Source organism: Perissodus microlepis, chromosome 14 (assembly GCF_051167445.1).
Source record: "Perissodus microlepis isolate ML-2025 ecotype Zambia chromosome 14, ASM5116744v1, whole genome shotgun sequence".
Taxonomy (NCBI): domain Eukaryota; kingdom Metazoa; phylum Chordata; class Actinopteri; order Cichliformes; family Cichlidae; genus Perissodus; species Perissodus microlepis.
In genome coordinates, this window is record NC_140474.1 from 24,740,304 (window position 1) to 24,753,116 (window position 12,813).

At 41.1% G+C, this 12,813-nt stretch overlaps 1 protein-coding gene across 1 annotated transcript in view; it reads left to right on the plus strand.

The window, feature by feature from the left end:
* Window positions 1-12,813, plus strand: part of lekr1 (Leucine-, glutamate- and lysine-rich protein 1) — a 91,597-nt gene that overhangs the window by 38,022 nt on the left and 40,762 nt on the right. The window contains exons 4-5 of the mRNA XM_084949892.1: window positions 3,966-4,043; window positions 6,344-6,507. Coding sequence (XP_084806018.1) covers window positions 3,966-4,043; window positions 6,344-6,507 — 242 coding nt within the window. The remainder of the gene's footprint in view (window positions 1-3,965; window positions 4,044-6,343; window positions 6,508-12,813) is intronic.

Genomic DNA, 12,813 nt, shown 5'->3' on the forward strand with positions numbered 1-12,813 from the left:
AAAAACACAGAGGAGCGCAAACTTGTAAACTGTCTGACACATACATGCCCCAAAACGGAAAACATTTGATTTGGTTGGACACGGTAACGCCGCGGCTGAGATCAACATTGTTGATGTGTGTGGCTGACTGACTGTGTTTGGCGTGTCCTGTGAGTGTGCGTGACACGTCTCGATGATGCGCTTGATTTAGTCTGCCGGTTTGGGGTACTCTAATCCGCCACGCACTCGCTGGTACTACCTAGTTATTCCACTGACAGCTACTGCCTTGGGAACAGGAGCTGGAGCTCACGCATGCACTCACAAATTTGTACACACAGGCAAAATTGGGACACACACACACACACTTCTTGAGGCACCGTTCATTCTGATCTCGCTTTGGGACTACTGGAGACAGATGGGTGAACAGTGGGAGTCTGGGCTGCCATCACTCCAAGAGCAAAGGCACGCAGGCATAAATATACACATTTTATATAGAAAGGATCACAGACTTGGTCAGAAAGTGGCACACATACAAACAGACGGGCTAAAATGCTCAAGGAAACGGCTAACTCACACAATCACACATACACACGCAACACGCTGGCTAAGCCACAGTCACACGCATACTTATTTACTTGTAAACACTGTCTCAGAATTAAACACTGCTTCTTCTTCTTCAAACACACACACATGCACACACACACACACACACACACACACTGGAAGAAACATGCATAGCTTCATCTATTCTCACACATCGAGAGAACAGTTAGCTTTTACTTGAAGAATTTTAAGCAGATATGTTACACCAGAGAACCAGAGCTGGTTTAATTGTGCGAGCAAAACATGAGCTTTCAGTTAGGTGATAACTGATTGCCTTTTTGATCAGAATCAGAATCGGCTTTATTGGCCAAGTAAGTGTGTATACAAGGAACTGGGCTCTGATTTTGTTAAGCAAAACACAATAAACAAACATTTTCGTGTGTTTGCTGTCACAGGGGTGTTATCCTGGGCCAATCTGTGCAATATGTACAGCACATAGGCACAAGCACATGTAGGGCTAACAATTCACAGGTCATGTAAATTACTTACAGAGTTTGATATATTTCAGATCAGTCTCCACCACAGATATCAGACAGTCCACGTACAGCATACCTCATAACATATGACATTTTAATAAGGAGAGATCATTATCATTTTTCTTTTTTCTTCTTCTATGTGTTACTCCATTTCACCACTTAGAGAACCATGAGTATTGACGTTTCTTTCTCATCTAGTTCCCCTCATAAAGAAAATTTTCCCACCAAAGCACAAAAGCATGGAAGAGGATTAGGGCCTATTATTACTGTATTATGCATTACTCACTATAAGTGTATAATTCAAAGGTTGTCCAAATAAATTGGGTGGGGTTCGCCTTTCATGATGCACTGCTCAAAGTTTGACCCTGCGTGCCTGTATATTATCAATAGCACTCACTCTTTCCCATTACCACACCCATAGCTTGGTAATAAACAATAAAGCAAGTAAAGGTCATTATATTACTGTAAAACACATACTGGGCAGTATGTAGTTGCTTATTTTTACTTCTAATAGCGGTAAATGTCCCGTAAACAAAGATAATGTTGATGTATAAATTCATCTCTTCCCAGAGATTTTCTTTGCACAGGGTCTCTAAACAGCTTACTTCACCTTTGTTTCTAGAGTAGAAAAATCCCCTGCCGAGTTCATAACATGTCGCTCAAATTGCACTTCTTGATTAAGCTTCATGATTATTGTCTGTCTGGTTTTGTCTAGTCTGCCATGCATAACTCTGAGTGCTTATTATGTTTATTCTTCCTGCTCTCAGTGGTTATTTGCGGTGTTTTAGGAAAGAACGGGATGTTTTGTTCCTGCTTCCTAACTGTCCAGGTCACACAGTCTCACTCATTATGGGTCTCTGATTTGGGTTGATTACAGAAACATGTCAGATTTGATTGCTTCTGTCTGGGAAATGTACGATGAGAGACGTGTTCAGGAGTAGTCGAGAACATATCATAACCTTTAGCTTCCTCGTGTCTTTTTTTTTTAACCAAACTGTGGAAGCATTACTGATAACACAGCAGATTTTTTTGTTGTTTTTTTTTTATTTTTTATTTTTTTAATGTGTAAATACAAAGTTGTTCAAGTGCAGCCGTTGTTAGACGTGTAAAACTATTCATTCCACTCAGCACAGTGCGTTCACTGAGTACCTGCTTCAGCTAAAGAACGGGTATCCACATATGCACATACTTTGGCAAGTTCTTGCAAATGTTACGTTTACACATTTCATCTTACACTTTGATAGATATCTATGCATGTGTATAGGTATGCATTATAAGTGAAGGTATAAGCGACGCCCTGCAGCAAATGCTTTTAACCTTGGCTAATATCTGTCTGCAGCAGCTTATTGTTCAGTAAAATGTGTTAGCATTTTACCTTAATACTGTGAAATAGAAGACTTTACATAATGTAAAATGACAGGGACATATTTTTGATCAGTAAACAATCAGCCTCTTACTCAGTAAAATAAACAAGTCCCAACAGCTGGGTTATACCTCACAGGACTGTTGCTAATAATCCAAAAATTATTAGATGGCAGCTTACAAACTTGTGCGTGACAGCTCACCTGTAGAAAAGTACACAATGTCATCTACTCTCATGTCCTGATTGATCCCATCTCCATGTCATCAGTAATTTATAGTTGTAAGCCATTAATGAAGTGGCTCTTCTCACTTTAAAAGGAGATGGATGCTGCCTTTGTTTGACGCTGTTACTGTCTATCACAGCCGTTCATCCATCCATTCTCACAGGCCACACTGGGAGCGTTGCCACGGCTAAAATAGAGACACAGACAACCACAAACTCGCATCCTAGCACAGGCCAGCTCCACCTACAGAGACACAGGACACTGACCAAGAGGTAAACCAAAGCTGCTGGAAGTTTATGCATGAAAGGCACTTGTAGTCAGTCATTTTTAAAGAATTCTTGGGAGGTAATTAGATGAATCACCATGATCACACCAAAAACACACCTGGAGCTGTGGTTAGAAGTTCCTCATGGGATAATATTTCATCTAATCCAACTGTCCCTTGGTCGTATTTCTGTATATGATATGGCCTACTTTCACTTCACTGTTAATGGCTCTGTCACAATTTGAGTAAAAGTAGGACAGGAACCTGCTTGTGAGTACCTGCGACTTATTGCTGTTGGAGACCGATTGCAAGTAGTTGCAGATTGAGGTTGCAACACCCTCAACCTCTGGACAACCACTTTTGATCGCAAGGCTATTGCACAGGTTGTCTGGTGGGAGGCAATCGGTCTGCTTACTATTGTGACACACAATACTATACCTACAGAGGCAGATTTCTAACACATCAGATTGCACTCAGTTTGAGCCAGTGTGTACCACTGAGCACAATTCATGTGCAGTTCCTCTTTTTAATAAGGTACTTGATTCAACTAGATGACAACTGGTTGTGTTTTGTTTGTATTTTTAGATAAAATGAAGGTTGCCAATCCCCTATGACATTTTGCAGTTAAATCATTATCCTGCAGCAACTTTGTTACTATTGTGAAGGAATTTTTGTTTAAGTCTACGAGGCTCTGAGTGTGAGAAGATAGTCTGAGTTTCAGTTTACATGTGAATTTCTGTGTATGTTAACACCAACAGAATTGCAAGTTTTCTTACTTATCTCAGTTAACCATGAATCATCAACAAGTTACATATAATTGCGAACTTGACCCCATGCAGTTACAAACTGATAGCAGACTGGCATTTTATTGTAATTTTATTGCGATCTTGGTGCACAGTCTTTTTGAAGACAGCAATAATACACCAATAAGTTCATTGCACATAGTCACAATAATTGTTGCCATCGATCACTACTTGAATGGGAACATTTTTCAGGGAAGTCTCATTAAAATGACAGATTTTCTGTTATTCTGTACTTTTTCTTCTTCCTCTACAGACTGGCAATAACAGCTGCCAAGAAAGAGGAGACAGAGCAGATACTTGGGAAAGAGAAGCAGCAAGTTGAAATTCACAGGTAAATTTATGACCAGGAAAAAGTAAAATGGCATGCACATGGGGGAATACGGTTATGTGTTAAGGATTTTGTAAAGAAGCCAAAAACAGCTTGAAAGTTTCATTTTCATCCTGTTGGTGTGCGCCACCCAGCTTGGCTGTTTAGTTCTGGACAAAATACATGACAGGGAAGTCCAGGGCAGATGGGAAACAACTGTGTGAGATGATAGCAGGAGGACAATAAAATAGAGAGTGGGAAAACAGAAGAGAGAAGGTTAATTCAGTTGACCCAGTGGTTAATTCCAGGAAATAGAAAAAGAGGATGGAAAAGACATGAGCAGCTAATACCAGGACAGAAGCAGATGAAAGAGGTGAAGAGGTAGAGAGTGGGAGAAAGGATATGAGAAACACCGAAAGCTGCTAAATTAGTAAACCAGTATGGGGAACGAACATGTGCAGTCTCTTTCTCTGAGTCTCAATTTTTCCACTGTTTTAGGACTTATCACCAATGACAGAGCTGGCCCATATCTGTTCCTCCATTCGGTCCTGTCAGCTTCGTGATTTATATCATCTGACATTATAAAACTGGCTCTCGTGACAAGCATGGCCGTACTCCCCTCACCCTGCACGCACACATGCACACTCTGAGGCACTGCAGACCAGCTCAAGGTCTGCCCTCTCGTCCCGTCTTGTCTCGTTTCGTCAGAGACTCTGTTCATTTTTTTATCACCTTAAACCACAAACCCCAAATAAGCAAAAACAACCACTCAGCCCTGCAGAGCTCTCAAAAACAGTCCTATCATATTGCTCGTAAAACCCAGCCATGCTCATAACGTTAGCTTGTTACTGTGTATGTCTACCTGTGTGCGCCTCCATGTGTGTTCCTGTGTCTGGATTGTGTGCTTCCACATCTATGAGTATGCAGGAAAATAGGAAACTGTTCGGCGTCCTCTCACCCACAAAAGCGGGCTCTAGTTTTCCATGCTTTACATTGGTCTGTGTGTCTGCCTGAGTTTGTGTGCGCATGTGTGTGTTTGTATCCGTATGCAGATGCGAGTGAGGGCTAGTGATCTTTCATGTTTCTCAAAGTGCTTTTCGTCTGAACATATTTCTTTAAGAGTGAGAGAGATTTTGGTGAGGAAGAAGGCAGAACACCAAAAGACACTTTGTTTTTTTGTGGTTTTTATCCTCAGTCGCCTGCTGTCATTTATTTAGCTTCTGATTTTTGAAACTTTTACGTTTCTCCATTATTTTCCTACTAATTTATTACCTGCCCTACATTGCCTACATCTGTAGTGGCAAAGCGAGACCAAAGAATTTAAGCAATGTTCAGTCCGTGAGTCAAAATTTAGGAGAAATCTATTTGCACTCTGCCTCGATTTCCTCCTTTCTGTATATATTGTCTGCATCTCCTTCTATTCTTTGTCGTGTCCTCACTTGTTATGGGTGTAGCTTCTGTCTTTCTAGTTTCCAGACAGACTGCCAGCCCTGTTATACTTTTGCTTTTGTTTTCATGATATTTTACCAGCAAAAAAGCTGCAATTCTAAGTTTATCTCTGTCTGCTGAGTCCTGCACTCTGGGTCCACTTTCTGCCTGTCACACGCTCCATTTCACATGACACTTTAAGATAAACGTAGCTCTTTTTTTCACACAAATTATTGTTTTATCCTATCAAATTAACAATGCCCACATGTGCCCACATGTGCTGCCTAGCTCTTAGTGGGAGCTAGGCAGCACCGGCCAGGTTAACATTTGGTGTGAGCTTTACTGACCTCTCTAAGTTCCTCGTAAAGTGTTGGTAAGTGTCGTTAGCAGTGTACCAACTAGAGGGGGTGAAAATGGTACTATTGTTATTGATACTGCTGCAATTGAGTGTCTTGTATAATAGCAATTTTTAGTATTGATTAGTATCTTTTTTTTAAATCCCTACAGTCAGCCTAAATTGTATCTCCCTGGAGCAAGTGTAGAAGGTTTCTAGTAATTGATAGCATACAGTATTGTTAGGAATATCAGATGAATGAGAGAAGAAGATTTAGCTAAGATCTCTTACTGAACTGGAACAGACAAAGTTGCTAATAATGGACTAACATCACTTTAACTTTGCCTCTAAGACATCACCCCAATGTTTAAAGGCATCTGAATAGCTGTTTTAAACACTTTAAAAATTAAACTAGAATTTCTTAGTTTCAATATTTGTTTTGCTGTTTTATACTATTTTCAATTAAAATTAATGTTTACATAATGTGTAATTGATATTTTCTTTTACAGTTTTCTTTCAAAAATATTACATCTGGTTTTCACACCAGAAGCGTGTGTTTCAGAGGTGCTTGTGTGCGGCAGCATCAGGCCCTGCGAGCAACTCTGTCTTTGCTCCGCTCCTCTGGCAGCGCGCTCACAGATGTACGGGGTTTCCTCAGCCAACTGACAAGGGCCTGGCGGGCCTTCAGGTCTCAGATAATGCAGCACAACACACAGGTGTACTCAGGTAATACAGACTGTGCGTGCACACACACAACACACACACACACACACTAGTTCAAAGGAGTGTAAGAGAAACAAAGGTTTATATGTATGAGAGTCATTTACAGCACTGTAAAGCAGAGCATGTGTTTTTGTAGAGTGCTAAAGTGGACATGAAAGAGGCAGAAAGAGTTGAGTAAATAATCTCTCAACAGGAATAAATATTAGTTTAACTGTGCCGACTCTTTTAGTTCTGAGAGCAGCTCCCACAATGAATGGATCGCAATATGTGTGCGTGTCTGTGTGTTTATAGTTAATACACAAACTCTAACAATCTTTAAAGAGAGGTTAGACAGGATGAAATGTGTGTGGACGTCTTTATGGGTTCATGTGCCTAAAGTCTGTAAACTGATGAACCTCCTACGATAAAATTTAAATAGATGTAAGCAAGACTGCAGGCAGGCATGTGTTTGTGCGTTTTGTGCAGTGTTGGGACTAACGCGTTATTAAGTAACGCGTTACAGTAACTACGTTATTATTGTGGTAACGAGCACGGTAACTAGTTATTATGCCAAAACCGGGAACGCGTTACTCGTTACTGGGATTTAAATAGGCTCGTTATTCGTTACTTCGTGTGGTGGCTGTCGCGGAGCTTCCACAGATTCAATAACATTAGCAAGTGGTGGAAGCCAGCAGGTGGATGAACGAAAAGGGAGGCAAGAGGAGAGACCCGAAGCGGCCGCTGGTCCGAGAGTGTCAGGTGAACTGAACTTCAGGTAAGAAGTTATGACCTGCAGTCTATCTGGGTCAGATATAAACCAAGTTTAGTTGGAGTTTATTTTCGTTATGCTGACTTTTTCGTATTGCGTGCTAGCTAGCATGACGGAGTTTCTATACAGCTGGGTGGGTGCTATGATGTTACTGATGTTGAACTTTATTTTGTTCATAAGGTTAATTATTAGAGTTGCCAACCGTCCCGTAAAAAACGGAATTGTCTCGTATTCAGAGAAAATGTTACGCGTTTCGTATTGAGGTGAAAAGGAACACAGTTTGTCCCGGACTTCAGCTACAATGAAAAAGACACAAAGCTGGAGTTATTCTGTGTCTTTGCTGCACAGCTGCCTCTTCTTCTCTCATCCTCTCACCCTCCCTCTCCTGTTTCTACTTCAATCATGAAACTGATCAATGATCAGCTGATTGGCTTTTCTCTCTCGTTTATTTATCGCCCACTTTGCGCCAGAAAGAGGAAACCAGCGGAGGTCGCGCTAAACAACAGCAGCACTTTTAAGCTTGATCAGCTGTTGTTAGAATGTATTTAATATTAATTTCTAGTATCAGCTGATGTTTGCTGGAGCCACAGCTGTAAAGCTGCTGGTCATGATGTCGGTTTGGTTATGTGATGAGAGGGAAACATGAAGATGAAACCAGGAGATGTCCTTACTGAATCATCAGAGCTGTGATGGAGAAACAGGTTTACCTTTTAGGTGACATGAATGAGTTGAAGGGAAGTTATGAACTGTTTCTGAGAGACAAATAACACCAGGATCCTTTTCTAAGTAGCTGACAGCTGGTAACTGTGCAGGGGCGGATCTAGCAAAGTGTTGCCAGGGGTCCATGTAGGGCATTAAAAGGGAAAGGGGGGCACAAGGAAATACTTTCTTATTCTCATTTAAAATGTCTCACTTTTAAAAAAATAATTATCTGAGTCTTACAACAAACAATTGATAGATTGATACATATATACCATCAGAACAGTGTACATCACTGTCACAACAGTGTTTGTTTTCATTCAAAGGCTTTATGATTTTTCCTATAATGGTGGGCCGGTCTCTAGTCAAAATGCCCGGGATGATTTTTTTGTCCCAGTCCAGCTCTGTACGCAGCTCATCTGCAGTCTGGTGTTACCTACATCTTCCTATTCAGAAGGCAGAATTTCCGAGTTCCTAGTACAATCGAAAGCACCACGACTGCAGTTTTTGTGTTGGATGTAAAAAGCAGGCTAGGATAGAATCAGGTGTGGGATTTCTCTCGTGGAAATGTGCACACTATTTTTTCCTTTCTATAGGTGGCACAGTGCACTTGTGGCAAGTAAGAAAGCTAGAAGACTGGCAATCTTGCTGGGTATCCAGTTACAGAAGCAACACATTAACAAGAGAATTCTGAGTAAAACCAAAGTTACTTTCCCTAGTAACTAGTTACTCTGAAAGTAACGAGTAACTTGAAGTAACTGAGTTACTTTTGATAGAAGTAACTAGTAATGTAACTAAGTTACTAATTTAAAGTAACTTACCCAACACTGGTTTTGTGTGTGTTCTGCACTGACAGTAAATGCCTGAAGGAGAGTTAACCTCCGGCTCACCTCATGGGTGGGTCGTTTTCTCTGTGCTGCACGTTCCAAACAGCTGCGAAGTGTAAGCGTGTATGTGTGTGTTTATAGCGGAGAGAAAAAAGAGAGAAGGGGTTGATGCAGGAAGTCAAAGAAAGTGGTCTACTGTCTGTATTGATGTCGTGTGAGTGTGTTTGCTCAGTGACGTGTTCGTGAAAACAGCTGCTGCACGAACCAACGGATATAATAAACTACACACTGAAGAATGCACGCACTGAGACACAAACACCCCCATGTGGGCTCGTATACACAGTACATATGTTCAATGAAAGCAAATCTTCTGTAAAACAAACATAGAAACCTAATGTCGACGAGGCATTCTCTATTTGTTTTTCTCATCTTTAAAAACAATTCGGCATCTGGGTTTCTGAATATACCAATGCTGCAATTTTATACTTTGTACACAGGCTTACAGACGGGCCGGCCCCTCCCAGGGAAACTTTGTTTGCTAGGCAAAGACATGCGTATTTACTAGCTGGTTGCTGGAGGCTGTTGAATGTCGTCATGTGAAATCAGCTGCAAAGAAGGTGCTGCACCAAAAACGTCCTTGTGTTTGTTTTGGTCGAAAGCATATTACTGCATAGTCCACAGTAGTTTGGATGGAAGTTTGGATGGAAGACGCGAACTTGAAAATTAGCCACCAAGCAGTAGTGAAACTACTACATTTGCCTTCAAAGTAAAGTTGCGCCTTTTGAAACGTGTTGGTTGCCTTTTACTTTAAAGGCAAACATTCATCCACTTCAGGGCCACTTTTCATAGTTTCACTACTGCTTGGCGAGAAGTGTGTTCTTCTACAAAAAGTACGAGCAGCCTGCTAGTAAAGCAGGAAGCGCTGTATACCACTTTAAAAGCAATTTCCCTCCCTCCCTTCCCTCACCCCCAACCAATGATATCAGATGGCTCCCCCTCCCTGAGTCTTGTACTGCCGGATGGTTCTTGCTGTAAAAAAGGGAGGTTTTTCTTCCCACTGTCACCAAGTGCTTTCTCATAAGGGGTCATCTGATTGTTGGTGTTTTCTCTTAACTTATCAAATAAAGTGGCTTGAGGCAACTGTTGTGGTGATTTGGCGCTATATAAATAAAACTGAATTGAAAGTAGTTGCTGTACCAGTAATTGGCAACACTATTTCTCCAAGCAGCCAGTGGTCGTCAGGGGATGCCCAACTGGTCTCTAGACCTGTATGACTGCGACTTCAGCAATCGATTTCACAGACAGCCAGCAACAAATCAGCAACTGGTATGGGGGGGGGGTAGTTATACATATGAGTGTCGGTTCAGTTTAGTGACTAAAGTTCACCAGTTGCTGTATGTTTTGGTTTTGTGTAGTTTAAATTTAAGACTAGTATTGTGTCTTTTGTGTCTTGTTACGAAAGCTCAAAATAGGTTACCATGCTGCGCATTATAGTCAAGCTGATAATGTGCATAAGAAAGGCTTTTAACATCTTTATCTGCAACGTTTGATTGACAAGCAAAAATCCCATAATTATTCAGCTAGTTCTGGCTCGTTCCAACACCAGCTGGTTAATCAGTGACATGTTTTTAGCCCTACTGTGATACAATTACTGTAATTTCAAAACTGAACCACAAACCCTTTGCCAGTCACCTGAATGCAACTGCAAACTGATATGGGCGTTTGTCGGCTTTTAAACTGTGCTACTTGTCTGTCAGCATTCTGTGGTTAGCGCCGAACAGCAGACGAGCGGAGCAGGTGAGGTGGGGAAGAAGGAGCAGAGGGAAACATAAGGAGGTTGCCCAATGTGAATAGATAAATGTGGTTTATGGTTCGGTGGAGGAGAGGAGGGAGGAGAAGCCTTGAGGGGTGTGGAATTTTACAGAGAAAGCAAGATAGAGACACACAGTGAGATTGGAGGAAGATGAAGACGCGATTAATCCAACTTTACTTTTGTGCAAATGTCAGCAGTTGACTTGTATGACTTGACAGTTAGAGGCGATGGACCCAGAGGTTTGAATGTGTGGGATTTTGGTGGAAACAGACTCGAGTGTCATGTGACTAAGCGTGACTAAAGCCACACAAATGTGCGTGCGTGCTTGTGAGCGTGTGTGCGGGTGTGTGTGACCGATCCGTGAACCACATATATCTGCCAACACCGTGGGCCATCCCAACACTCTATAGTATCTATTTCCCTGGGAGCCAACTTTCTACATGTGTGAGTTGATACTGATAGGAGGAATATAAAAACATCAAATATATGTTCACACAGCTTAGCAAATACTGCCTCCACATCTGTCTGTTTCCATTTCTCAGTCGCTCCAAAGCATTTTAATGTAAACATGGATAAGAATTGTATTAGGGTATAATCAGCTAAAAGTTTATGAATTCCTGTAGGGAGGTATTCAGGTATAGCTGGTTTCTAAAAGACAACTGCAATGCAGTAATAAGCCGTTATTACTGAGCAATTTTCGCTTCATAGCACTTACTTTCTCTGAGAATGTGTAGTGCGCTCCTTGGTGTTCTAGTTAGGTAAAAATAATTTCGAGGTAGGAACAGTAAACTCCTTCAGGGGTCTGCTGTGCAGCACTTACATCAGATTTTTTTCCCCTGAAGCTGCTGTGGTTCAGAAGGTGGTATGCTTTTATTATGCATAATAAACTAGGCAGACACACAAAAATGCATGTGGTATGCTTGAGAATGTGATGTTATAGTAATGTAGACTCCAGCGTGTAAAAGTTCCAGTGTGTGCTTGTGTAACTGTAAAGGTAGCTCCAATTTTGCAGGATCTTAATGTTGCCTTGACTCCTGTAGTGTAGGTTACTGTAACCTAGCTACGTTATGGGAGTCGGCTAGAGTTATTAGTGGCGTTGCTTGTTTCAGTCCATCCACAGCTTTAGCCTCAGGCTGCGGCAGTTGCTGCGTGTTTGCAAAAGCAGTTGTAAATCACATGTAAAAGATGTTGATGCTTTGCCAAAGATAATCTGTAGTTTGACACATCCTTAGTGTGAACCCCCCCTTTTATCTCCCTCTGAAGGGAGCGGACATGCAATCGGTTTCGTTTGGTTGCTTGTCTGCCTGTTTGTTAGCAGTCGAGCATTTTAAGATATCATTTGTCAAATTGCTGTTTTAATTTTGGTGAAAATCGCTTCCAGGTCAAGATCACAACAAATGTCTAAATCAGTTAAAACTTACTATATTGCCCACATTTTTTTATGGATTGTTTTCAAAGTTCACAACAATATACTCGGCCTTGGGAGACTAATTTCAAAAAACCATAATCAAGCAATATGTCATGTGGCATGGAGAGATGTGGGTAACGTGCATACGATGCCCTATGACCCACAAAGCAAACTGAAATCATCATATTGCCATAAAAACATCATAAATAAAACATCAAAGTTTTAGTTTAGCCCCTGCACTCTCTCAGTGATTTACCACATCAGTTTATTCTGCAGTTAGATTAGTCAAACTGTAGCTTTGTTTTTTGTCCTGTAACATATTTTTCCCTCCATGGAGTAAATCTTATTCTTGGTGTTTTTAGAGTGCTTTGAGTTCATAGGGTTGTGTTTGTGGTCATAAGAGTTCTTGTGTTTTCTGGATTGAATTTCTGATCTCCCCTGGTATTGGGTTTGAATTATTTGCAGAGCTGTACTCACTCAAAGAAAATCTTGGTCAGCTGAATTACAGCAAATGAATAATAATTAGGTATAAAAAGCCAGTATACGCTCACTGAATGATTTGACCTCATCACTTTATACTTAAATGTTAGCAGCAGACTCCGAAGTGACCCGTGCCCACCTGCCAATATTGATGCAATTTTCTGAAATTAGAAATATATCAGCTGTTGATCTGAACAGGACAGTTGAGCGTAATGTTAACAGGCCTCATGTCCCAGGGGGAAAAACAAAATCATGATATCATTTTTCCATTTAAATCAGAAGAGGCTTCAGATCCAGCTTGGTCTAAGGGTGGAGCTGCTGCTGCTCACAGAAG